Genomic DNA, 26,647 nt, shown 5'->3' with positions numbered 1-26,647 from the left:
ACCGAAGCTCCGTACCATCCCTAGTGTGTAGGTAGGTAGGTACCTATTCCCTGTATCTATCTATGTTATGGAATGGCCATTTGGAGCAATAATTTAGGTTTATTTGAACTGAACCCTTAAAGTGTTTAATTGAAGTATTCAAGTAAGAAACTATATAAAATATTTGTAAATTTTTTATTAAGGAGATGTGATTCGTAGAGTGATGCGGGTTCATTCACGAAGACTAGTTGCGGGCAACAGCTACTAGTACCTAAACCCGACTACTACCCGCGAACTGTCGATCGATAGATATTCTTTTATTTGACATCCCTCTCTATACTCGTACCTATCTGTACTCTATTTTTTGGAGACCCCCAATTTTTTTTGAATTTAACATCCGTCAGGTCGATTTTTTTTCATATAAGTAAAATGTAGCCTATATCAACGAATCATTTGACACCTCATTCATCAAAATCAGCCCAGTAATTTAGGCGCTACGGTGGAACACACAGAATCTGAACAAACATGACCTCTGATGATACAAACACCTGCACGTATGTAAGTACATACGTGTATGTATGTTTGTATGTAGTCGGCTAAAAAGAGCACCTATATAAGTTTAAAGTACGATGTGGAAAGTAACCACGTGATACAATGACCGACTTTAGCAGCGGCGCAGTGCCGGAGTCAGGGTGGCAGACCGCAAGCGGCCGATTGCGGGAACAAGGCTACCCTCAGTGGCATAGTGGCGCGGCGTGGTGTTGTAAATATTTACGTTCGTCCCTATCTCGTAAATATCTACGTTTTTTATTCCATAACAAGTTGTCTACCTTGTGGCACAGCCCAAAAGTAGCCCTATTTTTCTTTGATTTTCGTATCACCATAGCCTTATATTTGACATGTCCTCGATTCAGGAATAAAATAAGAAAATTCCCTCACTCTAGTTTACTCTGCTAGTGGTAGTTCTGCCAACGCTTAGTACGCGTCCCAGGGCTTGATTACGGTAAAACAACAGCTAAGTATAATGTACTTACAGTGTGACGATGGCAATCACCTCTGATTGGCCAACACTCGCTCACTATTGGCTTCAATTTTGCAACAAGAATACCATGATTGCTGCAGTTTTCCGGGACCAAGCTATCCGCGTGAACCTGTGAGGCTGCCATTGTAGCACGTACCCTAATATCTATCAGTTTTTCGAACTAAGTAAGTATCTGCCTCACTTCCCTACCTTTGCCACTTTTTCTCGAATTCTAGGAACTTTCTTAGGTAGAGAGCTATTTTCCTAAATAAATTTTCTTATTTCGGGATAGTTGTAATTTGATCTACGGCTGCGCATAAGTGGTGATTTTTTTTTTTTTTTTTAAAAGAATATTAGCCATGTTAAATGACTAATATTCCCCTTTCCTCTCCAACTAAGCGTCAGGCTTGTGCTAGGAGTAGGTACGACAATAGTGCAACGGGCGGGGTTTGAACCGTCGACCTTTCGGTTTTCAGTCCACTCCATTACCGGTTGAGCTATTGAGGCTCTAGGAATTTATTGCAGTTCCACGTGATACAATGACCGACTTTAGCAGCGGTAGTCCCGGAGTCGGGGTGGCAGACCGCAACGCGGCCGATTGCGGGAACAAGACTAGGCACCTACTTATTTCAGCTGACGTTGTGGCGCAGTATTACCTACCCTTATCATGACATCTCCCTACTAGAATTTTTTCTCTCTCTCTAAGTAGGTACATCATAGTATTCCTCATTGCTGAGGGGTCGTTACCCTTTTCCATTAATCATAGGTATAAGTACTTAATGGTAGGAGTTTTCTTGGGATAGGTTACCTAATACTATGTTGATAGAAGTATCTAATTACCTACTTACTCGTACGTAGTGTCCCAGTAGTGGGTCTAAAGCGGCGGACATCCGCTGGTGGAGAAACGAGGCGTTCTCGGTCCCTTGTGCTCCATCGTCAGTGGTAAGATGGAATTTCGTGAAGTTTTTAGTCAGCACTTAGGAGTCCGACATAACCACTATGCTCCCACGTGGCCGGTGGCCACGGACGGCTTGACGGATTTTCCTCACGAAAAATAAAATAGGTATTCAAATTCAAATTCAAATTCAAATTCAAAATGTTTTTATTCAATTAGACTTTTACAAGTTCTTTCGAATCGTCAAAAGCATCTACCACTGGTTCGGAATGCCTTTCCTACCGAGAAGAACCAGCAAGAAACTCGGCGGTTGCTCTTTTCAAAGATTTGATATACAATATTATGCCATGTATAAAAGCAATTGAAGTCCTGCGCATTGCTGGAGCGAATCGAAGTTCAAATCCACGCTTTTTTATCATTTACATAATCTTCGATAGTATAATATGCTTTTCTCAGGAGCATATTTTTAATAGATTTTTTGAACCTGTGTAAAGGCAAGTCCAAAATTGACTGAGGAATTTTGTTATAGAAGATTATACCCATTCCCACAAATGACTTTTGGACCTTCCTGAGACGGAGCGTAGGAGTCGCAAGCCTGTTACGGTGTCTAGTCAGCCTGTTGTGTAGATCGCCAACCCTCTTGTAACTAAGAATATTTTGTCTTACAAAAATTATGTTGTTGTAAATATATTGAGAGGCTACGGTAAGGATACCTATTTCCTTAAATTTTTCTCGAAGTGAATCGCGTGGTTTTAAGTTATAAATTGCGCGTATTGCCCTTTTCTGTAATACAAAAATTCTCCCAATATCTGCCGCTCTACCCCATATTAAGATTCCATAAGACATAATACTATGAAAATAAGCAAAATATACTATCTTTGCGGTCTCCACGTCAGTTAATTGTCGAATCTTTCTAACCGCGTAAGCAGCAGAGCTTAGTTTGCCAGCAAGAGTTGATATATGGGTGCCCCATTGCAGCTTCGCATCTAAGGTTATCCCCAAAAATGTAGTAGTCTCTTCTATTTTCAAAATATCATTATTTATCATTAAATTAATGTTACTTGTGTTCTTGGTATTGGGCAGTGCGAATTCAATACACTTAGTTTTTTTTGCATTTAAAAGTAGATTATTTACAGTAAACCAGTGAGTTACCTGAGATATGGCACCATTTATATCGTCAAAATTGTCCTTATTTCTATCGACTTTAAAAATCAAAGACGTATCGTCAGCAAATAGTACGATATCGCAAATATTTTGGACTACATATGGTAAATCGTTTATGTATACTAAGAACATGAAAGGACCTAGAATAGAGCCTTGAGGAACACCCATTAGTGAGGCTGATCCGGATGACTTCACATCATTCACACATACTGTTTGAATACGATCACTAAGATAGGACGCAATGAGACCAAGCGCAGTGTCTTTGATTCCATAGTGGCTCAATTTAACTAAAAGAGTCTCGTGCTCAACGCAATCAAATGCCTTGGATAAATCACAGAAAATACCAATGGCATTCTGTGACCCCTCCCACGCATTGAATATATGCTTTAACAGCATTGCGGCCGCGTCGGTTGTTGATCGACCTTTAGTGAAGCCATACTGTTCAGAATGGAGTAGCTTATTTAAATTGAAATGCTGAAGCAGTTGGTTGAGCATGATTTTCTCAAATATCTTGCTCAGTGTTGGCAAAATTGAAATTGGCCTGTAATTGTTTGGGTCACTTTTGCTACCCGATTTAAAAAGAGGTATCAATTTACTACATTTCATGAGATCTGGAAAAGCGCCTGTATCCACAGACTCATTAAAAATTAAGGCTAGATATGGCGCAATAATATCAATAATATTGTTAATTATTTTTACTGATATTCCCCACAGATCTCCGGTTTTTTTGCTTTGTAAAGATTTGAACACTTTAACAATGTCATATGGAGTAACGTATTCAAACCTAAACAACACACCGCATTCAGTGACATTGGCCCTGAGAAGATCATAGGCTTCTGTTGGTGAAGAGCTAAGGGAACTAGTAGTGATGACTGGAATGTTCTGGAAAAAATTCTCAAATGTATTTGCAATTTCAATATTGGAGTCAATAATACGGTTATTAATTTTTAGCTCCAATTTATTGTTATGCACTTTTTGTTTCCCAGTTTCATCCGTGATGATATCCCAAGCTGCTTTAATTTTATTATCAGAATTAATAATTTTTTGCTTTATGCAGAGTGACTTTGCTTGTATGCAAACCTTTTTGAATAATTTTGAATAATTTTTTACATATTCAACAAATGTGGGAGTGTAGTTATATTGTTTTTCTGCATACAAGTCGAACAACTTATTTCTACTTTTATAGATGCCAACAGTAGCCCAGTCACTAAATTTAAGATTTTTAAACAGTTTTTTTTCTACAATTTTAAAGGTAGAATTAAACTGAGAGTTTATGAGATCAAAAAAAGCATTATAGTGTTCATCCGGACCACCCTGAGTAAAGTCAAGTTTAGGTAAAGCAGTTAAAACCTTTAGTTTGAACTGCTTTACCTTTTTAGTGGTTACTGGCCTATACTTTATTAACTTTGTTATGTCTTGATTATCACTGGGAACAGATATCATTTGTCCACAGTGATCGGATCTTAGATTCGTCATGATCGATTTTGCGACAATCTTACAGTCACAGAAAATGTTATCTATACAAGTGGCTGAATTTGCAGTTATCCGTGTTGGTTCATTGAAAATTTTCTGTAAATTAAAGCTTTTAAATAAATTGAGTAATCTGTCAGTAAAAGAAGTGTGAAGCAAAATATCAATATTGAAGTCTCCACAAACTAATATCTTTTTTGATGACCTACATATCATAAGTAGTAAGGTAAGTAAGTAGGTATACCTATTTAACTTAGTTCATAACATTTGTAGGCACATCAACGTTTTTTCAGCTGATGTTGTTATAGTGATGCATTGTAAAGAGATCTTACTTGAACATTCATAGAAGAATTTTACTTATGTATCTAAGTAGGTAAGTGGTTAGATTAGGTTAGCTACCTACCTACTAACTTAGCAACTCTACACCTCATTTTCAAAGCTCGAAACAAGTAGGTAAGTAATCCCTTTGTGATCACAATCTCCAACAGTAAGTACCTACTAAGTAGGTACTTAAGCAGATACTTACTCGTCAAAAATATTCATATTTGAGTAGGTAAGTAGGTAAGTAAGTGTAAACTGTTTAGTAAACGCTGTCCGCACTAGCACTCATTTTCCTCCAGTTCAACAACTTAGCTAAAATTGAGTTGAAATCAATAATAAATCAGGATTTCAAACTATGTGCCCTGTCCATTGCCACTTCAGATTCTCAACCCATGACGGCTACTTAGGTACCTAAGTACTCTGGTTCTTCTACGGATCACCTCTTTCTGAGAGAATTTTCCGGAGAAACTCCAAGCACAGCTTTCCCTGACGCCCACTGAGTGACGGATGGAAAAGGACGGAAAATGAATTTTAGCTTTTTGCTACTCAACAAATTTAAACACTACGCTGAAGAATGGCACCTAAAGTCTCGAAGTTTGATAGTTTTTTTAATTAAGTACTTAGGTAGGTAGGTATATGAAGTTTGTCTGTCCTTTTCTGATTACATTGGAAAGAAAAAACGCAAGTACTCTAATATGCTTTGCTGTCAGAATCAGTAGGTAAGTAGGTACTTAGCATTGTTAAATAATAAAATGTATAATTTATCAATGTAAAACTTTTAGCAAGAAATTTAAATAAATCGAAATATTTCAGTGGTAACCCTATCACAACCCCAAGTTGGTCTAGTGAAGACGTCGTCGGGGGTAGACCGTAGATGCCGTAGTCTGTAGACGCAACAAGTGTGTCATTTTTCCCGCTGCGTCTTGCGGGGCGGCGCGCGGGCGACCACGCCCAGACGCACGCCCACCCGTCTTGAGTACTCCCCGCGGAAAATAATGCTATCTAGTCTACAGTCTGCACTACTATAGACGCTGTTAAGACTTTGTTCAACGGACTCTTTTTTTATTCCTTTACAAGGTAGCCATTTTTTTTAACCATAAAGCTCCATTACATAATGGTAGCTTTATTCCTACTACGATCTAGCCTATGGGCTAGTAAGTAATTTTATTCTAGCTTAAACTTCTACTTATGAATAATTTCTAAATCTAATTTCAGTCCAATAACTGTCCTTAGTTTATTCTAATATGCTTACAGTCCACTATGTTATTGTGACCTAGATAAAAATAAAGTAGCACAAACACTATTACACAATCACTGCATTTATGCACTTTTTAACACTAGTTCGAACGGCTTGGTTCTTTTGAGTCTTCTTTTTATGTCCAAGTTATCTAGAAGCTTCACAGCCTCGAAATTAACGTGATGGTGAAGTCGATGTTGGTGAGCTTCTGCGAACTTTTGAATTACTTTGTATACGAACTCTATCTTAAGGTCCCTGTGGAGATCGTGATTTCTTACATAACAAGGTAGCCATGATATTTAGTTTATAGTCTGCACTACAACAGACTCTGTTAAGGCTTTGTTCGACAGAGCCTTTTTTATTCCTTTACAAGGTACTTAGCCCTGATATTTAAGTAGTCTACAGTCTGCACTACAACAGATTCTGTTAAGTACAAGTTAGCCCTTCCTGCGATCTCAGTAAGTGATGATGCAGTATAAGATGGGAGTAGGCTAACTTAGAAAGGGTAAGTATTACAGTTTTATCGAACCCTTACTGGTTTCTACCTACACAGTAACACTATCGTATCGGAACGCTAAACCGCTTTGCAGCACGGTTTTGCTGGTAGGGGGGTAACTAGCCACCACGATAAAAGTCTCTCACCAGGCCAGACCTGACATAATTTCTAAATTATATCCATCCAAATTACACCTGCTCGGGGAATCGAACCCGGGACCTCCCACATAATTGCCTAATAAGATCACAGCGCTTATCACTGCACCAGAAAAATCAACAAAAAATCATCGTCTTCTGCAGAAAGAACTGTTGTAGGTATAAGGTCTGGGTCAAACAGTAATCTTTATAGGGAGTTGGGACAAATAGATGCGCCCAGTGATGGGATGATTTTCTTCTCTGAAATTTCCTCGAAGCTCTCTTACTAGTTTTTTCTTTTTTAAGGCTCTGCTATGAGTTTTTAAATAATAACGTAACTCTTAAAATTGTAATAAGTACTTACTCGTAATTTTTGCCGACTAATTTAAAAAAAAAGTTTGTGTATTAATTGTGATGATTTCCACGTCCTTCCATTTTTTAACGCAAATGAAGTTATAAAAAGTTATTTGCTTCAAAAATAGCAAGTTTCTTGATAGCAGTTTGTAAGTAAGACCTAGGTAATTAATAAAACAATAGGCACCTACCTACTAATTAGGCAGAGGTACCTATGTTGCTATTTTTCGTAACAAATTCATTAGGCTCTTGTTACACTAATTCACAAAATCATTACAGTTATCTAATGACCTGTCACAATTTGCAAATTATTTTGCGTCATTTATATCGCAACGTAAAATTTCGCTCTTTAATAATATCTAAGACAAAACTTCTTCTGGAAATAGAAGCCTGAAGCTACAATCTTGATTATATATACGTCTCTTTCAGAACTAGCGGAGAACAAGCGAGATATGAAACATCGCGTTATAATGAAAAACATCATTATATTTCCCTTTCAACAATGAAACTAAACAAAAATGTTTGATAACGTAAAACTTTCGCGCGTTCCGCTCGTACGTATGAACCGTTGCATGTGCAGGAGTGAGAGACGAGATGAGCATTTTCCCGGCAAATGAAGCGTGGCCAGACCGCAGATTGACCGCAGGCAATGGAGGCAGCGAGTGACAGAATGGCGGCGGTTCAGTAGTAGAGAGGCACGCGAGCGGTAAACACGCGCAGCCTCCGATGACCGCGTGACTCACCGTCATCACTCAGCACGACGCGCGATCTACGTACGCGGTAAATACCTGTGACCGGCGCGGGACTTACGCTCGACTTTGTTTGCAAAAAATATAACACTCGATTACAACCGGCGCTGACGCAACGCGTGGGGAAATATCTCCAATTAAATCCGCTCAGCTGATATTGACAGTGCGTCTTCGCACGAGATATTACGCGCGCTTCTCGGAACTTTTAAACCGTCAGCCGGCAACTCAGATGATAGAAGATATTTTGGTCTATTCCGCTCGAGCCTTACCCAGTGACTCATATAAAATGACGAAAGTTAAGTTGAAGTCGTCAAGGCCCGACCCGATTCCTACTAGTATACGTAAATATTGAGTTAAGGAAAAAGTTATGTAAACGTTCGTGATTGTTTACATCATTGAATCATAGTATCGTGTGATACTTAGTGAGTGAACTTGTGTTAAATAATTAACTGTCAAAAACTGTGTAGTAACCTATAGTTAAAAAGTTAATACAATTGCTAACTTCACTCGAAGATCTCTTTATAGTACAACAACCAAAAATATTCCCGTATCTAAATGTAAATACAAAAAAAAAAGCAATCAATCAATCAAAAAGGAACAGCACTTCAACGAACAATAACACGGAAAATAATCTTGGATTGGTGCCAAAAGTCGCATTAAGAAGGTAGTTCAAGTGTTCCTAACAATAACTTACTCATCGGTGTAAAGGTCATACGCAAAGAGCTGTGGCGAAAGTTTCAACACCTTGCATACCATAACATATTCTTGCCAATTAATTATACGACGTAAACTGTTGTATCTTGATTTAAAATATTATTAGAATCAAAAACCGCCTGCCTTATTTCCCAAACGTGCATGGATAGTAAACTTAAGATACTTAAATAGACTGAGGAAGAACTGAAAGAAAAATCGCCAAAGAACGCACAAAACAAAATATTATACTCGAAGATACAGCCTTCTAGAGATTAGCAAATTAGTACAAGAGTGCGCGGTAGAAGTGTGTGATGCTGTATTGAAGGATGCACTTGCCCTATGAGTCGAGGGGCCGTCGGCGCCGAGAGATGGCGGAACTCGAGCCTTGGTGGGTGCATTCCATTATCGAGGAGACGAAGAGTGAGCACCCGGATCTCGGTAAGGATGTCATACACATCATTAACTTCTTTCTTAGACTTAAAGAGGATCTTGACCTTCAAAACTAGAAGCTTCCACTCATACCTTTCCTGGACCGCTTCATGTCCTTTAACTACAGTTTAAGATGAAGCACCTAGGTACTTAATTAGAATAATTTACATTTTCTTATAAGAAAGTATAATATTAAGTATATTGTTGTAACTAAACCCATCAATGGCAAATTTTGATAGTTTACTTTGACAGTTACCTAATAGTACCTAATAACAATTCTTTATTTAAAAGTAAACTAAACACATAACATAAAATACTCTGAAACAGCTGTGACATTTATCGCACTGATAGAGAAATTTACTATGGGAATTTATAACTTACATTGAGTAACTCTACCATTATTATTAGATTGGTTTTGTCAAACTAATCACGAGTAGGTTTTTATTTACTGAATTTCCTTCTTTTTTAATTTTAAAGGTTTCACTCAAATCATCATTGAAATCCTCAATAAATAACAGGATTTCCATAAAATTTTCCAATGCTGTCGAAGTTTTGAATTAAAATACAGCCTCACGTAAAAACCCACGGCCACGACGGATTTGGGGTTTCACAATTTCCATAGATCGCTAACGATTAATTGTTGAAACATTAGATGAAATAAAATGTCCATTACAATAATACTTAGTAATTAGTATATGATAAGATAAAAAAATTATTAGGCCTCACCACCATGAAAATAATTATTCTGTACATGGGTAATGTTCTGAGGAATTTGTTTCCATTACCAGCAGTGTGGCAATTTTTCGACGAATACCCGTTAAATGTATCAGTAATCAGATCTTTACTTCCTTCTGCGGTGATCCCACAAAGATTTGAGAAGGGTTTATTAAAGAGGTGATTATTACTCCCTTAATAAATGCCCACAAGACATTGTCGGTTGTTCTGAATTTTGGTGCTGAAATTCACCAATTCTACTCAAGGTATTCGTTAATGGCATTTGCTGTTCTTTAATATCAGGATACCGTGTTACCAATTTTTAGCTACTCATATAACATCATTAATCATCATCGTTATCAACCGTTAGACGTCCACTGCTGAACATAATACGTCTCTTCTAGGGACTTCTATATGCGACGGCCTTGTGCCCCCTGAATCCAGTAACTTCCTACGACTTCTTTGATGTAGTCTGTTTGCCTGTTTGTCCGGTCTTCCAACGCTGCGCTTTCCGGTGCAAGGTCACCGTTCTAGCTCCTTGAGATGCCGCAACGTCTACCGGTTTTTCGAATTCTTTGCCCTGCCCAATTCCACTTCAACCTCGCAACCCGTTGAGTTATCTCGGTTATTCTGGTTGAAAAATATACATATTATAGCCATATTAACCCAATATTCATCTGCGTTATAAGTTGAAACTACTTTGCGACTATTATCTGTCCTAAATTCTATACCTGAGTGACTAGTTGACTCGCAGCTCACTAAAAAAAAAGTAAATCTCAGAATTTTCTAGTAAATATCAGAATTTCCAATAGAGCCTTCTAAAAAATCAAAGCGTACATTACGTTACATACGTAAAAAGTAAAAACCCGGAAAACAGAATGGAACTGGGGCTTTACATTTTTATCTATAAATAAATAACTTGTTCTAATATTATTGTCGAGTGCTATTAATAGTTAATCACATTATGAATATAAAAGTATACCTACTCTTACTAACAGATGTCCAAACACATAACAACTTAGTCATGCTTAGTGTTGGCAACACTATGGGGTCAATATGATTTGATTACTTAATACCACTTAGCTCAAAATAAATAAATAATTGAATAAGTGAGTTAAGTAATAAGTTCGGCCTTCAATTTCATTATCAGATATCTAGGTAAGACTTGGTTTTCTCAAAAAGTTTCCAAAGTTCAAACGCCTATTTTACCCCGATAGAGCTTGAATTTTCGAAAATCCTTTCTTAGCGGATGTCTATTATTATGCCCGGATGCCCGGTCCGTCTAGAAGTTTGAGCTGTGCGTTGATAGACCAGCCAGTCAGTCAGTTTTTCCTTTTACATATTTAGACAAAACTATTCTAAAACTACAATTAACTGGATGTGATAGTGATATTGATATGACCTAGGAACGACAACATAATGATAATGAACAACTCATCGAAGAATCTACTAATAAAATATTTCGTTTGTTCAAGGACATTTTCTTAAGGTGCCTTCTCTCAATTCATTCAAGTTCTATCCAATTTAGTTAGATCCGTTTGACCCGGTTAATTGACCTCTTCAATAATCTCATTCATAAGTTAATTAATATTCTTAATTATATTTTTATAGGCATTACGCAAATTATACGACTCAATAGTATACTTCGGATTATAGATATTTATTGGTATTTTATTCATCTCTTCTTAAGATACATATTTTGATAATGCATACTAATATTATAAATGCGAAAGTGTCTACCTGTTAGCTTTTTACGGTCCATCCGTTTGAACGATTTTAACTTTTGATGTAGAGATAGCTTGCATCCCGGGAAGGAACATAGGCTCATTTTGGTTCCGGAAAGTCACAGAGTTCTCACGGTATTTTTGAAAAACCTAAGTATAAACATATTTAAGTGCAAAATTAAGTATGAACTATATACTGACTGCACTATTTTTTTAGTCACTTTCACTAGTCTGCCTTTGGCCAGCGAGAACTATGATCAAATCCGTCTCATCCTGAGAGGAGACCCGTTCTATGTTATCTACTATCTAGGTATATGTTATGTTCTATCTACTATCTATATCTATACTATCCTGTAATGCTAGATGTAAGTGTTGAAAAAAAAGACTGATCAATTTTTGTTGATAGAACCTGAAATCCGAGTTCGTCCATAGGTGATAAGATAGGTTTCAGAATCTATCAAAAATGAAATAAAAAGCTAACGTTACCTAAACACAATTAGAAAAGCAAAATAGCAAAGGGCGTAAAAGCACTCATGGTAATGAGATCGTTCAATGCGAGTTAATGAGGTCACAGGTAGTTTCGATGTAGAGCCTCCATATAATCTGCGTAGCTAGTGCTTCCTAGTTTTGCTTTTGTTGGGCCGGCCTGTCCGATCAACACTAACAAAAATGGTTACAAACATTTTCGTTTTTATGTTGATTTTAAAATGCTTTCCAGCAGAAAGTGTAGCTGAGTAATGTGCGCCGTCCTATTTCTACTGCAAAAAGTAATTTTTGATTTAGCTCCAGAAAACATGGGAATTTTCAAAAACTGATGCTCATCAGTAATAAAAAAAAATTACGGAAGCGCATTTTTGATGATAACTCAAGACTCAAACACTACTTTTTTATGTTGCTTTTTAGGTATGTGTTTGTTCTGTATTAATTTTGTGCCGTACAATAATAGTATATTCATTCATCCATTCATACTTTTTGCAGTTAACCACTTTTTAGAAATAGAACAACGGAGTTATTTGCTTCATTTTGTGCATAATGAAACATTCTGGTAAAAACACTCAATTATATTATTATAAAATAAAACAAAAATCTAATAAATTAATTATGTACATTGTACATATTAGGTTCCATAAACATCCCTTGTAATCGTGGTACCGTGCATTTCTGGCTAATTCTTACCTTGTTAAGGTTGATAAAGTTTTGGTAGTTTTTTCACACAATTTCGACGTTTCAAGTTGATGACTTAAGCTTGATAAAAATGTGGAAATTAGATATCTTTGTGCTACTAAATACTTAGTCTTCAAATTAACGCGAATGATTGTAATTAAATCACAAAGGAAGGCGATTCGCTTGGATGGTAACGAGTGAAAAAACCTGCTTATACGGATTAAAATTACCCACTTTCCTGACTAACCAACCTTAACGGTCAAGAACATAGATTTTATTATAACTATCCTAGCGTCAGCTATAGGTATAATATAATACGGTGGCTCCACGTAGACTATCGTATCTGACACAATAATGCTCTGAACTACATTTTTTTTACCCAACTGCGGCAAAGCCAAAAGGAAGGGTTATGATTTTAGTAGTCTTTGTATAAGATATGTATTTAAGTACTAAGTATATATGTATGTATGTTTTTGAGAACATTATGGAGAACTCTCAGACATACAGACTTCCTCACCATGTTTTCCTTCACCGTTAAAACAAGTGATTTTTAAACAAGCTATACTTATAGGCTATCACAGCGTACCTAAAATGTAGTTAAATAAATCTATGTAGGTACTTAATAAAAAAAAATGTTAGCAATTGTGTTTTAATTAGAAAAAATTAAAAACAATTTATTCTGAGTAAATCAATTTGATGCATCGCTTTCTACAAAGATTGGTGTAATGACAGGAGAGACATCCCAGCCCTTTACGTCGACCGCACTAACCCGCAGTTTGCGGCACATAATTTGTGTATACCTTCGCTTCCGTAAATAGAGAAACCACAGTTACACTATTAATGTTTTTTCACGCCCGAACCGCTACTCGGTGATTTTTTTTTACAAATTCAACGGTTGAAACTCTTTAACCACATCCTAAAATTGCTTATGGTTTTAGAAGAATACCTACTACCTCTAAATACATCGTAAGTAAACATTACAACAGAACACAATTTTTGACTGCAGCCGGCAGCGCCACCAAAATGCTCCTCCATTCAGTTATATCCTTTACGTCCTTCTTCCACGTTGTTGTATTTTCTATTATCCCTAGATTTTCTTTCACGCAATCTATTCACATCTTTTTCTGGGTCACCCTGTAAACATTTTTTGTCTTCAGTATTTTAACACGACTTTTTTAGGTTTCGCGTTGATTCAGGTTTTTAAAAATCCCGGGGCAACTGTACGGTTTTCTCTATCTATAACACTCTTTATCGTATTACTATTGTTGGATAGACTTTATCACTTTACAATTATTTTCAACTTGTTTTCTCTAGAGCTAAAAGGGTCTTCGGTTAGCCTTTAGTTACCTAATTACCATGGCTCGATACATGGCCAATGTGACCCACCGCAGACATTTTAGTAGGAAGAGGATAAAACAATGAAATAATAATAAGTGTGTGTGGATTTAGGATTTGAAGCTGTGGTTTATTTTGTGGCCGACTTGAATAAGTCCTGAGGTTAAACGTTGCGACCGCGCCCGATAATTAGATTGGTGGCCATTGATATTCTGCCATTGATGCCTCCCTTCCCGACATCATTGAGATAAAATTGTAGTAAACTTTTTTAGGGATCCGTATGTCCAAAGAAAAAAGGAACTTTTATTGGATCTCTGCATTTTCTGTCTGTCAAGACATATCAAGGGAATTAAAACCTATAGGGTACTTCCCGTTGACTACTTCACGTTAATCATGAAAGGTAGGTAGCGAAGTCTTATAGTATCTCAAAACAGCTACAGTTTCTATATTATGCCCCGTTTCTTGGACGGAATATTTTCGGCGTGAATTTTTCCTATTGCTTCTCTGCAGATCCTTAAATTATTTATTTATCATAAGCATGTATTGCTGCCTTGAATACCCTTAATAATAATTGGTAAATGGTAAGTCTTTGGAATAAAGAAAAATAGGGATATATTTAATTGCCTAAAATATAGAGTAGGTAATAAGTACCTACTTTCAGGATTCAATGCCAACTATGTCATATCGCTCATATTATCTTTTTTTTAAATAATGGAACATTTTTACGTTCAACACAATACAATAATTAAGCATAATATTTTATCCTCATTAACCAAAAACTTTTAATTACCCTTCAAATAATTGTAAACGTGACCCGACAATGATAGGGTCTATGTACTTTACTCGTATTTAACTAAATGTGTACAGTTTTCCTCAATTAATCTCCTTTTTACGGTATTTCCAATTAACTGTATTCCAAGCGTATGATAACTGCAATTTTATTGTTATAAGCTCCCGAAGTGGGTAATTAATTTTCATATTTTTGTACGTCAATTATACTTATTACGCAAACAACTAATTAGTCATCTTTATACATAGTCGGACCTAGTTATGCCAAAATCATCGATGTGGCCAAAATGTACTAAGCTACGCCGCTCGAATTCGATCATCGAGGACCTGAAGTTGGACTTGAGATTGCTCTTGTTTCAACTAATTGTGTTCTAGGATTAAATTGTTTTTTTTTTTGGTTAATTTTGGCATAAATGAATCCAGTTATAAAATGCATTGTTTCAAAGTAGTGTACACTGGGTTCATTTTATGCAATTATTTCTATCAGACTTATGTTTATTTGATTTAAAAAAAAATACTATTAAACGTTCACAATACGGTCAAAACTTTTGAAGAATGAATACTTAATTAAGTGTTAAAAAATAAAACAAGTTTCGAGACAACTTTTAATGACTAACAATGAAATGAATGACTTGTTCCCTATATTTCCATTCACTGCGGCCAAAGAGCTACTTTGTTTCGCCTCCCCGAATTCCACACTGGTGAAGCCGCAACAGTGTTAGTGGCTGGGTTATGGGTAGCGAGACAACCAGTTAGGTATTTGGCTTTAGGCTGGATTTAAAAAAAATCACTGGTTTACATTTTTCAATTAATAATTTGAATATTGGATAATTTTTTCATAATTGAGAATTCACAAAATAATTTTTTGACAATTTGTAGGTTGGTACCATTGATATTGGAGCGATGTTTGGTACTATGTTGGTCATTTTGGCATAGCTGGATCCTCTACATATCAAAACAATTTTTTTTTTTAATCAACAGTGCGCACCGGCAGCCCTGACTACATGTGCTCGGCGCTACCACACCACTGGCGCTCGAACAAGACCTTGCCCGGGGGCTTCAAGGTGGTAGCCCTGGGCGAGGTGATGGACGGCACGCAGGTCACCGTGCGCGCCGGAAACGACGAGAACTGCTCCGCGGAACTGAGGAACAACACCGCGGTCATGAAGAACAGGGTCGCTAAGTTTAACGACTTGAGGTTCGTCGGGAGAAGCGGTAGAGGTGAGTTTATTTTTGTCGTTTTTAGGGTCGTGACTCGTGCTTGATAGACATACACTGGAATTCATAGTCAAGATAGGGGTTTCTTTAGGGGACCATTCAGACGACATGTGTCATATTTAATGTGAAGAAACTACACGTGAACATTTTTAATTTATTCTATCTGAAATTCCGTGCAAAACAGCTTCTATACCACAGTCCGACGCCTTTGAGGTAAATGTCCCGGCATTACTACGGAGTTCTCGGGACGCTCGTTACAGAGTAGATATCTACTGCCGATTTGCTCTGTCTAGATGGCTTCGTCAAACTTCTGTTACCTAATAACATACAATCCTTATTCTGTGCTCTATACCTAGACACTTTGCGCAAAAAATAGCAGTCCTTCTGTAACCAGGTGAAGTAAATAACCGCCGCCGCGCCGGTGAAATGTCTCATAGGATTTTTTAAGCACCAAGACTCCAAGGTCGCTTTACCTAACTCTCAATGAGAGACATTCTTAATATCTGGCAAAATATACAGATTTTTGTTTTACTTGGTACAAGATTTTTAAATAACTGTTGATTTTTAAGCAAATAAGTTTTTTCAAGACTGCATCTGCATCGGCAGAAATCAGGTGATAGAAACGCATCAAAACGCGCCAAAAATAGAGGAACTTCAGCAAAATCGTTTGCAAAAATGTTAGGAAACTTGTATATTGACTTCATACCTTGTTGTTACTTAACTGTTTCAGCTTCTGGTTACATAAAAATTGTGAAATAAAAAATTTTCAAAAGAAAAATAAAACCGACTTCAAAAACCACAAACACTAAAAAGTAAAAAATAACTTTTATTTAGCTACACATGTAATGTACCTAGGTATGAAGTCGAGCGAGCATATTAAAACAAAATTAGAAATCCAAGAGTGAAGCTCGCCCGACTTCATACCTAGGTACATTACATGTGTAGCTAAATAAAAGTTATTTTTTACTTTTTAGTGTTTGTGGTTTTTGAAGTCGGTTTTATTTTTCTTTTGAAATTTTTTTATTTCACAATTTTTAGTGGCCCCACTGTACTATAATATTGTTAGCTTTTTCAAAAAAACTATTTAAAATTTAAAATAATAAAACAGATATTTGACTCATTCGACGTCACACGATCTCTTCCGAGCAGCCATCTTGAATCGATTTGTATAAATACGGCTGCTTGACGGTTTTTAAGCCAGTCTCGCTCCGACTCGAGACTCAACGACTATTAATACTTTTGTGTTTGGGTTGCTATTTTGATTGAGTGGTTGCAATAGCAATTGCACCCCGATCAAATCAATATTGCAGTTGGGTTATTTAAAGATCAAAACTCTTGATAAGCCTCTGAGCGTTGTGGCTTATGTCCTCGCGAAGGCTTAGTATGAAAGAACATTTTAATAACTTATAAAAATAGTTAAATTATAACGGCCCTTTTGGTCTAAGCTTTCAGTTCAGAAAGTGGGATGGAATTAACGCAAAAATCCACTTAAGCATACAAAATATAGTTCACAAATTAATATAATTCGAAGTTAAGGGACAACCCTGGTCCTAGAATAAAATTGGTTGGGACAACCCTGGTCCATTCATTCAACACCCTTTAAGGGACAACCCTGGTCCACTCATTCAACACCCTTTAAGGGACAACCCTGGTCCTAGAGTAAAATATGTTCGGACAATCCTGGTCCACTCATTCAACACCCTTTAAGGGACAACCCTGGTCCTAGAATAGAATGTGTCGGGACAACCCTGGTCCCGTAGTATTACGAACAACCGTGCCCCTGGACAACCTGGCCTAATATTTATTTTCGTCGCTCGAGGTCGAACGACCCAATTTGGATGGCCGACTGTTAGCTTTTTCAAAAAAACTATTTAAAATTTAAAATAATAAAACAGATATTTGACTCATTCGACGTCACACGATCTCTTCCGAGCAGCCATCTTGAATCGATTTGTATAAATACGGCTGCTTGACGGTTTTTAAGCCAGTCTCGCTCCGACTCGAGACTCAACGACTATTAATACTTTTGTGTTTGGGTTGCTATTTTGATTGAGTGGTTGCAATAGCAATTGCACCCCGATCAAATCAATATTGCAGTTGGGTTATTTAAAGATCAAAACTCTTGATAAGCCTCTGAGCGTTGTGGCTTATGTCCTCGCGAAGGCTTAGTATGAAAGAACATTTTAATAACTTATAAAAATAGTTAAATTATAACGGCCCTTTTGGTCTAAGCTTTCAATATGCTATGCCCAGTTAAAACCCTACTGTTTACTAAGCTATTGCACTGATCGCGAGCAATTTGCTCCTATCTATTGAGGAGTTCTGTTCTCCATCTCCGAAGATATTCATCAGATCTTCACCAAATTTATATGGGACCACTTGCACAGTATACACTTTCAAACAAAAAAAAAATTTTCCAAATCGGTCCAGGGGTCTTTGAGTAATCGGGGAACATACATAAAAAATAAAAAAAAATAAAAAAAGATTCCGACGAATTGAGAACCTCCTCCTTTTTTGGAAGTCGGTTAAAAACCTCTGTAAAAACTGTAACATCATACCCTATTCTGTTGGAATTGTAAGCAACATTCAATCCAGGATTACAACTAGGAAATCAGTGTCAATTGGACTGCACACAAGTGGATTCAGACAATAAAATCCATAAGCTCGCTATTAGATTGTGACTGTAAATCATGGCAGCCGCCCGATCCGGATTAACCAATTATTATGCTCTGGCGAGTTAGCTTAACTTCTCTATTATGTCTCTGTATCTATCAGATGTTATACAAAATATATACTTACTCTAAAGGACCATAAATAACTCTGCAAAGGTCTTGTAAGCTTTCTCGAAATTTATTGCGACCAGGCTTAATCTAAAAAAAACAATCTGGCTTTTCCAGAATTTTCCTTTGTTGAAAAGTATTTTAGAATATACATTTCATTGTACCTACCTTATACCTATCTACTACCTATCCTTGCATCTAATACAAATATCAGCAGTGATAACAAAAATGATAACAAAATAAAACTTCTCGTTAAATGAAAAATGCATTTAATCCACATTTACCTATGTGTGTTAAATTTTAAAACCAACATGAGTTAGTTTTTTTTTTTTTTTAATATAAATTGAAAATATTACAATAAAACTTAAAGCTAGCCTTATCTAATTACTATACAAATCATGCCCGCGTGGAATGGTGCCAAGAATACTGGCTGCATTTTCGCGTTGGACAGCCAGCTGAGTTAGTTATTCAAGGAGTCAACAAATTCCTGAAAAGTCGGCAATGCATTGGCGAATTCTCTGGTGCTGCTAATGTTTAAATTGCCAGTGGCACCAGATTATCTCTCTGCTTGTTTGCTCGCGATTTTTATAAAAAAAACTTACAGTGACTATTGTTAAATAATATCTAATTATTATTTATAATCAAATAGCATTAATTGCCTCTTCTGTTTTTGACTGGGATAATCTTGAAAAGTGTAAAGCTTAACTCTATTATCTCAATAAGATTTAAGATTCTGTACCTAGATAGAAAAATATTTGAAAAGCTGCTAAACGGTAATTCGGTTGAAGCCATTAGTGTCTAAACGGCGCAAACAAAATAATCATTTGCGGTGAGGTATAGGCATTTTGTAAATCACGAATGTGAAAAGTTGCGCTTGTCGCATCGCGGCGCTCACGATTAGGTATGAGCCATAATAATCTAATGTTCAGTTAAAACGTAATGGTAATAGGCTGTAGAAATACAAGAATTTGTGTAGAACCTATTGGGACAGCCATGACGAGAATGAAATAATTTTGACGCAATCATTCTTTGCACTGAGCAACTTACTGCAAAATAAAATATACCTACTTATATAGTATAGTATTTATTATAAAACCTAGACTTGCAATACACTCCTTACTGAAATCATAATGTAACTTATTTTACAAACTTGCAATCGTAAAAATATTAAGAATGCTGATGCTCTATTAATGCATACTAATATTATAAATGCGAAAGTGTGTCTGTCTGCTACGTTTTCACGGCCCAACCGCTGAACCAATTTTGATGAAAGGTACAGACTTGGGATACATCCCGGGGAAGGACATAGGCTACTTTTTATCCCGGAAAATCAAAGAGTTCCTACGGGATTTAAAAAACCGAAATCCACGCGGGCGAAGCCGCGGGCATCCTCTAGTAAATTATAACTTTGTTTGAAAGGCTTTGGTCTTGACCTTAGCCTTCCGTTTAGAACAAAGTTCCGCTAATTAGTATGGAGGATAAGTTTAAATATCTATACAGTGCTATGAACCAAATAGCATCTTTCGTCTGTAGATGTCTTGTCGATTATGCCACCCGTGTATTGCTTGGTACCTAGTTGCGGTTCCATCATAAAAATTGTCTACCTAATGCTCAAATTGCAAAAGAGATAAAAGCCGAGAGGAATATCTGAAAATACTTATAATATGCAACAGAGAGATGCACTTTCTCCATCATCACAGATCAGGACGTCGGATTTTAATTTCTAAACCGCAAGCAGTAAACGACGTTCGGTTTAGTGTTCCATTGTTGCTTGCACATCGCTATTAAGGCCCACATGACTGAGGAGTTGTAAAATCTCGGACATGTTTCCAATGTGCGACTGGCCAATCATCAGTATTCGCTAGCTATATACAAATTTATTTGTTACTTTTACATATTTACTGTATGACGCTACGTTTAAACAATTTACAATATTCTCATTTTTTTTTTCATTCAGTAATTTAATAAGAAACCCTTAGATATAGCTTCGAGTTTCGTCTAGTTTTTCTAGTTTGTCTGTACTCTGTGTACCACAGCCATTTTAAAAATAAACTATACTAGAGCAGTAACGTTGAAATTTAATATAGTTAAATAAATATATTGTTAAAACGAGAGAGAGCAACTTCCTAAAGTCACTCTGTAAGACATCGGTAGCAAAGATGACTAAACTAACAGTTACCTCGGAATCCACGAATTCATTAATGAAGCATCAATTAGGGTTATGACCTGATTTATTGGTATTTGATTTGTGGCAGCTTTTGGTGCTAAACAAAAGTATTGATATTTCATATTATTATTAGATATGTTTATACTTATATTTCATACTGGCCAATCGCTGTTGAGCTGGTAAGCATGTACAAAGTGATTGGATACACATACAAGTAGGTAGCAATAATAGGTACTGTATAAGATGGATCATATTACTTTCGTCATTTTGTTCTTATTCACACGGAGTAGGTACGTTAGTTGGTAATTTTTCGCAACATTGTTCAAGTACAAGCTCTTCTCTTTTCTTTTTTTTTTTTTTTTTTTCTCTCGTCTGGCTTTACACTGATTAGCCAATGTCAAGTTTGTAGTTATTCACAAGTTATAAGTATATGTATAAATATGGACTCCGTCTGTGCCGGCGCCCGCCGACATACACGCGGCGCTATTTAGAGCGCTTCCCAGCCAGTTCCATCACCAATAAACACCAGCAGAACTCAAAAACCGGCCACTTCTCACAAAAAAACACTCCAAAAAAGCACCGCACGCGCGCCAGCAAACGCCACCACAGACGAAGTCCAAATGCTCTCTTTTCTTTACTCTTGGTAGAGTGGCCGTGATCATCATGACATTACGTTTTTCGTGTCAGATATAGGTACTAGGTGGTACTAGTAAGTCGAGATATAGGTACCTACTTACTCGTAAGTCGTCTTACTAACATTCGCTACTTCTGTCTGCTATAGCAGGTAGCATATTATTCTAGACTGTAAGTACTTCCTCCTGAAAGAGACCCACACCCCAACCACAGCAGATCTAATTTGATTGGTCCATACTCATGAACAATCTTCCTCGCCCTCGGTCCCTTCTACTTCGCTTTAGGTATAGTTCAAGACTCTGAATGAAATCATTCTCAACTCAATAGTAGACACAGGTTACGAATTGCTAAGAACTCTAGGATCAGTGCCCAATATCTTTTTGAAGCATGAATATTATATATGTAGTATATACTTATACTACATATATAATACTTATACTTACCTATGAATTACAAAAAAGGGATGATATCCTTGTGGTGAAGACGTCGGTCTTCTATTCGATAGGTCCGGAGTTCGATCTAGGGCAACCTAACTACTCAGAGCTATGTGGGTTTTAATAAATTAAGTATCAATTGTTTTAATGGTGAAGGAAAGTATCTATAATGTTTTCAAAGGTTTGTGAAATCTGCCAATCTGTACTTGGTCAGGTGAAGTATACAATTACCTAGTCCGTTCTCATTCTGAAAGGAGACCCCGTGCTCAGTAGTAGACTGGCGATGGGTTGAAATGCTGATGACTATGATGATGATGAATTACCTGTCTATAGTTAGAAAACTTATCTGACTAATAAGGGTACCTCAAAAATACAGTGCATTTGGTTGTATTCAGTCACTAAACATGAACAATGCAGTGCATAATTTGCATTGTACAAAACCAGTGGAACCTGCTATTTTATCAATAACAAACATTAGTTTTAATGAAATTATTATTTATCGTGCAATTAACGTAATTTGCATTAATTACTCCATTAGTGTTGATCAATTAATGCCGTTTTGCTGCAATGCTACTTTAATACCATCGATTTCATTTTGACAGTGTTCTTAACATAGCTATAAGTACCTGATAATGTAAATTGGCCAATAAAATTCAAAATAAAATTCTTTTTAACCCAACTGTCCTGTAAAAATAGTTTTCGAGAGCAGAAACTGCAGAAAGAAAACGATCGAACAAACCCCCACGGCCAATCGTGAGGGCAATCCCTTAACCCGGCTACAGGGTTCCTTAGCAAAGTTTGAGAACTTCTGTAGATGTAAATTGACATGAGTACTTATAGTACTTAATTCTAAAAAATTCTGCCTGAATCTTGATTGGTTTTGCTTTGCTCAAAATTGTGTTGAAATTCATTAATAAAATGGACCATGTCTAATGTCCATGCCCTCAAATAACCGTATGACCGAAAACAAAAACAAAATCATATTCGGTGCACCATATTAATATGGGTGCATTTTTTCTAAGCATCGGGCCTGTAAGTCGACACCAGTAGTAAGTGCCATTGGCTGTGACACAACATAGCTAACGTGAGATGATTGGATCGGACGCGTGGACGGCCGGCCGGCGGTGTGCACACGTTTTGGACATCGATATTGTTGTAATGTTTCATAATAAATACTTGTTTTATTTGAAAAGGCTCGATATCTTTTACATCGCGTTGTTTTTGGGATCCTTTAAAACTTATCATCTTCATCATCAACCTATGCTGGTTAACTCTGGCACTGGTCGCCTCACGCCTTTGAGAAAATTATAGAGAACTCTCAGACATGAAGGTTTCCTCACGATGTTTTCCTTCACCGTTAAAGCAAGTGATACCAAAACACACATTCCAAATGTTAGAGGAGCGTGACTTGATCAAACCCCGGACCTCCAACCAACAGGCCGACGTCTTAACCACTAAGTATAGACTATCACCATAATATAATTTTCAATCATAATATAATGCCCTAGCTGGAAGCTTCTAACTTTAACATTTAAAAATAATAAGATGTAGGTATACTCGCTTGCACATACCTGAATTAACTAATAAGAATTTTTCTAGGGTCCTTGAGCGTCTACGTTTACTTATTTTACTTCCCAAAAACAATCAACTTACTTATGTATACCCACCTACTTCTAAGCTTGGTAGATACCCCAATTCATCAACTAATAAAACGACAATTGCCTGTCATTGAACCACTCCATAATTAGCTACTTTTAGAAAGTAAACCAAAGCATCTCATAAGCAGATACACAATATAATCTATACGAGAATCCTATTCTAAGTAGGTAGGTACTTGTAATTTCTTAAACTAATTCACCAAAAAACAACGACATCTCATCATCCAAGTGAGCACATAATTAAGAGCGAATGGTCGAACCGTAAACGCCGTGACCAGAGTGTGACCAAATCATTTTGTATAGCGGTCATCATCATAATACAAGTAGGTACGCCAAAGCTGTTTCTTCACTTTTTGTGTTTTGTTCATCGCATTCCCTCTGCCTAACTACTTGACAGAGGCAATCGAGTTGCCAGATTTAAATAGCCTTTCTAGATCAATTCATTTCTGCTTGTGATTTAGTTCTTTATAAAAACTCAAGCATCATTAGGTAATCTCGTTAGGTTCATAATGATAGCATACTGACGGCTCCGAATTTTTTCTTGGTGCTTAAGAACTTTCCAATGCTTTAAAGCTTATGGTCGTTGCCTTCGCTAACTTCACGACCCATATTATATCTAAACTAGCTTATGCCCGAGGCTTCGTCCGTGTGTATCCGTCTACCCCCTATTTTACTCCCTTAGAGGTTGAGTTTTCGCAAATCCTTTTAATCATAGCGTCATAATATTATTACCTAATAGCTATCTGCATGTCATTTTTTCAATAAGTAGGTTTGTGCTGTGCGTTGATAGATCAGTCATTCAGCCAGTCAGTCATCAGCTTATCCTTTTATATATTTAAATGTGAAAGTGTGTTTGTCCTTTAATCACACCGCAACGGTGCAACGGATTGCCGTGATTTTTATAAGGATATAGTGAAAGAACTGGAGAGTGACATAAGCTACTTTTTATTCCTAAAACCTAAATCCACACTGGTGAAGTCGCGGGCATCAGCTAGTAACTTCATAAGTTTAAAAGAAAAACAATGAATTCGATGAATGACATAATATCTTAGGATACGGGTACGACCGTTGCCTTAATCGATTTCCCTGAAAACGTGTCATAGCCGAGTACATAACCAGCATCGCGAGTCGTCTTCACAAATGTCACTCAGGATTTACGCTCGATCGTAAATCAAGATGGCTGCCAACCCTCCCGCCCCTCAGTCCCACCTGCGCGCGCGCACAATAATTGAATATTTCATGCATCTCTCTCAACACCTCTGGGATACGACGGTTGAGATACAATGTTATGGTTTATAGCTTCGCGCGCATTGTGTTAGAGCTCCTAAACTGTTGATGAGTGATCATGCAAAATGCATTAAGCTTAATAGCGATTTTAAATGCAATATTTCACATCGTTCACGACACGCCTTTGGAGTTTAGCGGCAATGTTTTATGATGATTTGTTTCGGTATTGAAATGTGCCGTCGTCTTCTATATAATGTTGCTTTGTGACGAGAAAGCGACACCGATATTGAGATCTCACGCGGGTGGAAAATATCAAATATACAACACTAAAATGCGACTAACCTAATTTAGGTTGATACAATAGATCGTAACATTGAATGAGGGATTCTGGTCCGGAATCTTTTCAGAAATAAATGTCTATGAATTAAAAACTGGTTCAAAAGTTCAAAATAACAGAGTAACATTTGCCTCAGATAAAATTTGAATTTCCTACATAATATGTACGAACCTACTAGGTACCTACTCGTCTATACTTAAGTTAAAGCTCTGTCGTTTTATTTATCGCCAACAACACAAGAATTTAGAAAAACTGATGTTTCTAAAGAAAGCTACATAGGACATAACTAAACAATTTATTTTTTAGAAGCATCAGTTTTTGCTCAATTCCTCTTTTTTGGCGATATTCATGTTTGCGGTTTTAAGCGCTTTTTAAACATACAGAATAGGTTGGCAAAGCTTGCGTGAAGACATAGTTACAACAGATAACCTACAGAGATCTAGAAACGTTTAAACATAGATTTACTGAATAAGTTTTAATAAATAAATAAATAAAGCCTTTATTGCTGAATTTACATGACAACTCAAATATCGCACTTTGGTTCCTTTGCGATCAGCGCGTCTTCTGACGCATAGGCCTCCTCCAGGTTTTAAGAGACCAGAGACCAACACGCTCCAGGGTACAAGACAAAGTTTTAATAGATCAGTAATAAATCACAGATAGGTAGGTCAGAAACAGTGATACCTACTGGTATTACAACAAGTCTTGACAAGCATCGTGTATCAGGAAACGAGTGCCGCGTACAATACCGTCCCATATCGTTATCGGTGGGAACCGCAATGAAATTTTACAAATCTGCGTAACGATCGCTTCAATATTTGTCGCACGATATTTTTAAATAAATAAAACGAAATATTTTTATTTGAAGCAACTAGGGCTCAATTTGTTAGTAGACAGACACCACTTAAAAACTAATGTTAGAACCTTTATTCGTGGACAAAATATGTGGCCTTACCAACACTTGAACAATGTGTTCAAGCATTGGTGAGTCCATCTTGCTCGTAAACATATTCAGGATGCGGTTGGTACCTGATGATTGATAATGTTGATTTTTGATGATAGCATAATAAATGATACTTAAAAATAAAATTAACAATTTTTTTTACTGTGCATGAAAGCTGCTTAGTGCTTAAGTTTTAAGGAGTACTTTCTGCCTTATGTAATTTTTATAACCCCCGACCCAAAAAGAGGGGTGTTATAAGTTTGACGTGTGTATCTGTGTATCTGTGTGTCTGTGTATCTGTGTATCTGTGTGTCTGTGTATCTGTGTATCTGTGTATCTGTGTATCTGTGTATCTGTGTATCTGTGTATCTGTGTATCTGTCTGTGGCATCGTAGCGCCTAAACGAATGAACCGATTTTAATTTACTTTTTTTTGTTTGAAAGGTGGCTTGATCGAGAGTGTTCTTAGCTATAATCCAAAAAAATTGGTTCAGCCGTTTAAAAGTTATCAGCTATTTTCTAGTTTTCTTGTAGAAAAGAAGGTTAGATAACCCTTAGGTTCATAATATTCAAGTGTCAATTG

At 36.8% G+C, this 26,647-nt stretch overlaps 1 protein-coding gene and 1 long non-coding RNA gene across 3 annotated transcripts in view; one reads left to right on the top strand and one right to left on the bottom strand.

Moving 5' to 3' along the window:
• Positions 1-404: 404 nt before the first annotated feature.
• Positions 405-16,001, bottom strand: LOC123873782. Its single transcript, XR_006797752.1, has 3 exons — positions 15,943-16,001; positions 6,918-6,923; positions 405-415 (listed from the first exon to the last, which is right to left on the bottom strand). It is a non-coding gene; the product is annotated as an uncharacterized LOC123873782 (long non-coding RNA).
• LOC123873781 (runt-related transcription factor 3-like) overlaps positions 7,764-26,647 on the top strand; it is a 57,994-nt gene continuing 39,110 nt past the window's right edge. Inside the window, exons 1-3 of one of the 2 annotated variants that reach the window (XM_045918813.1) lie at positions 7,764-7,851; positions 8,334-8,951; positions 15,650-15,889. In XM_045918813.1, the coding sequence (XP_045774769.1) occupies positions 8,840-8,951; positions 15,650-15,889 (352 nt within the window). In that variant the 5' untranslated portion in view covers positions 7,764-7,851; positions 8,334-8,839. Of the gene's footprint in view, positions 8,952-15,649; positions 15,890-26,647 lie in introns of both variants that reach the window. The other variant, XM_045918812.1, reaches the window with a different exon arrangement.

This window comes from Maniola jurtina, chromosome 17, assembly GCF_905333055.1.
Source record: "Maniola jurtina chromosome 17, ilManJurt1.1, whole genome shotgun sequence".
NCBI lineage: Eukaryota > Metazoa > Arthropoda > Insecta > Lepidoptera > Nymphalidae > Maniola > Maniola jurtina.
The sequence above is the reverse complement of the archived record's forward strand: the minus strand, read 5'-3'. Positions and strand labels throughout refer to the sequence as shown.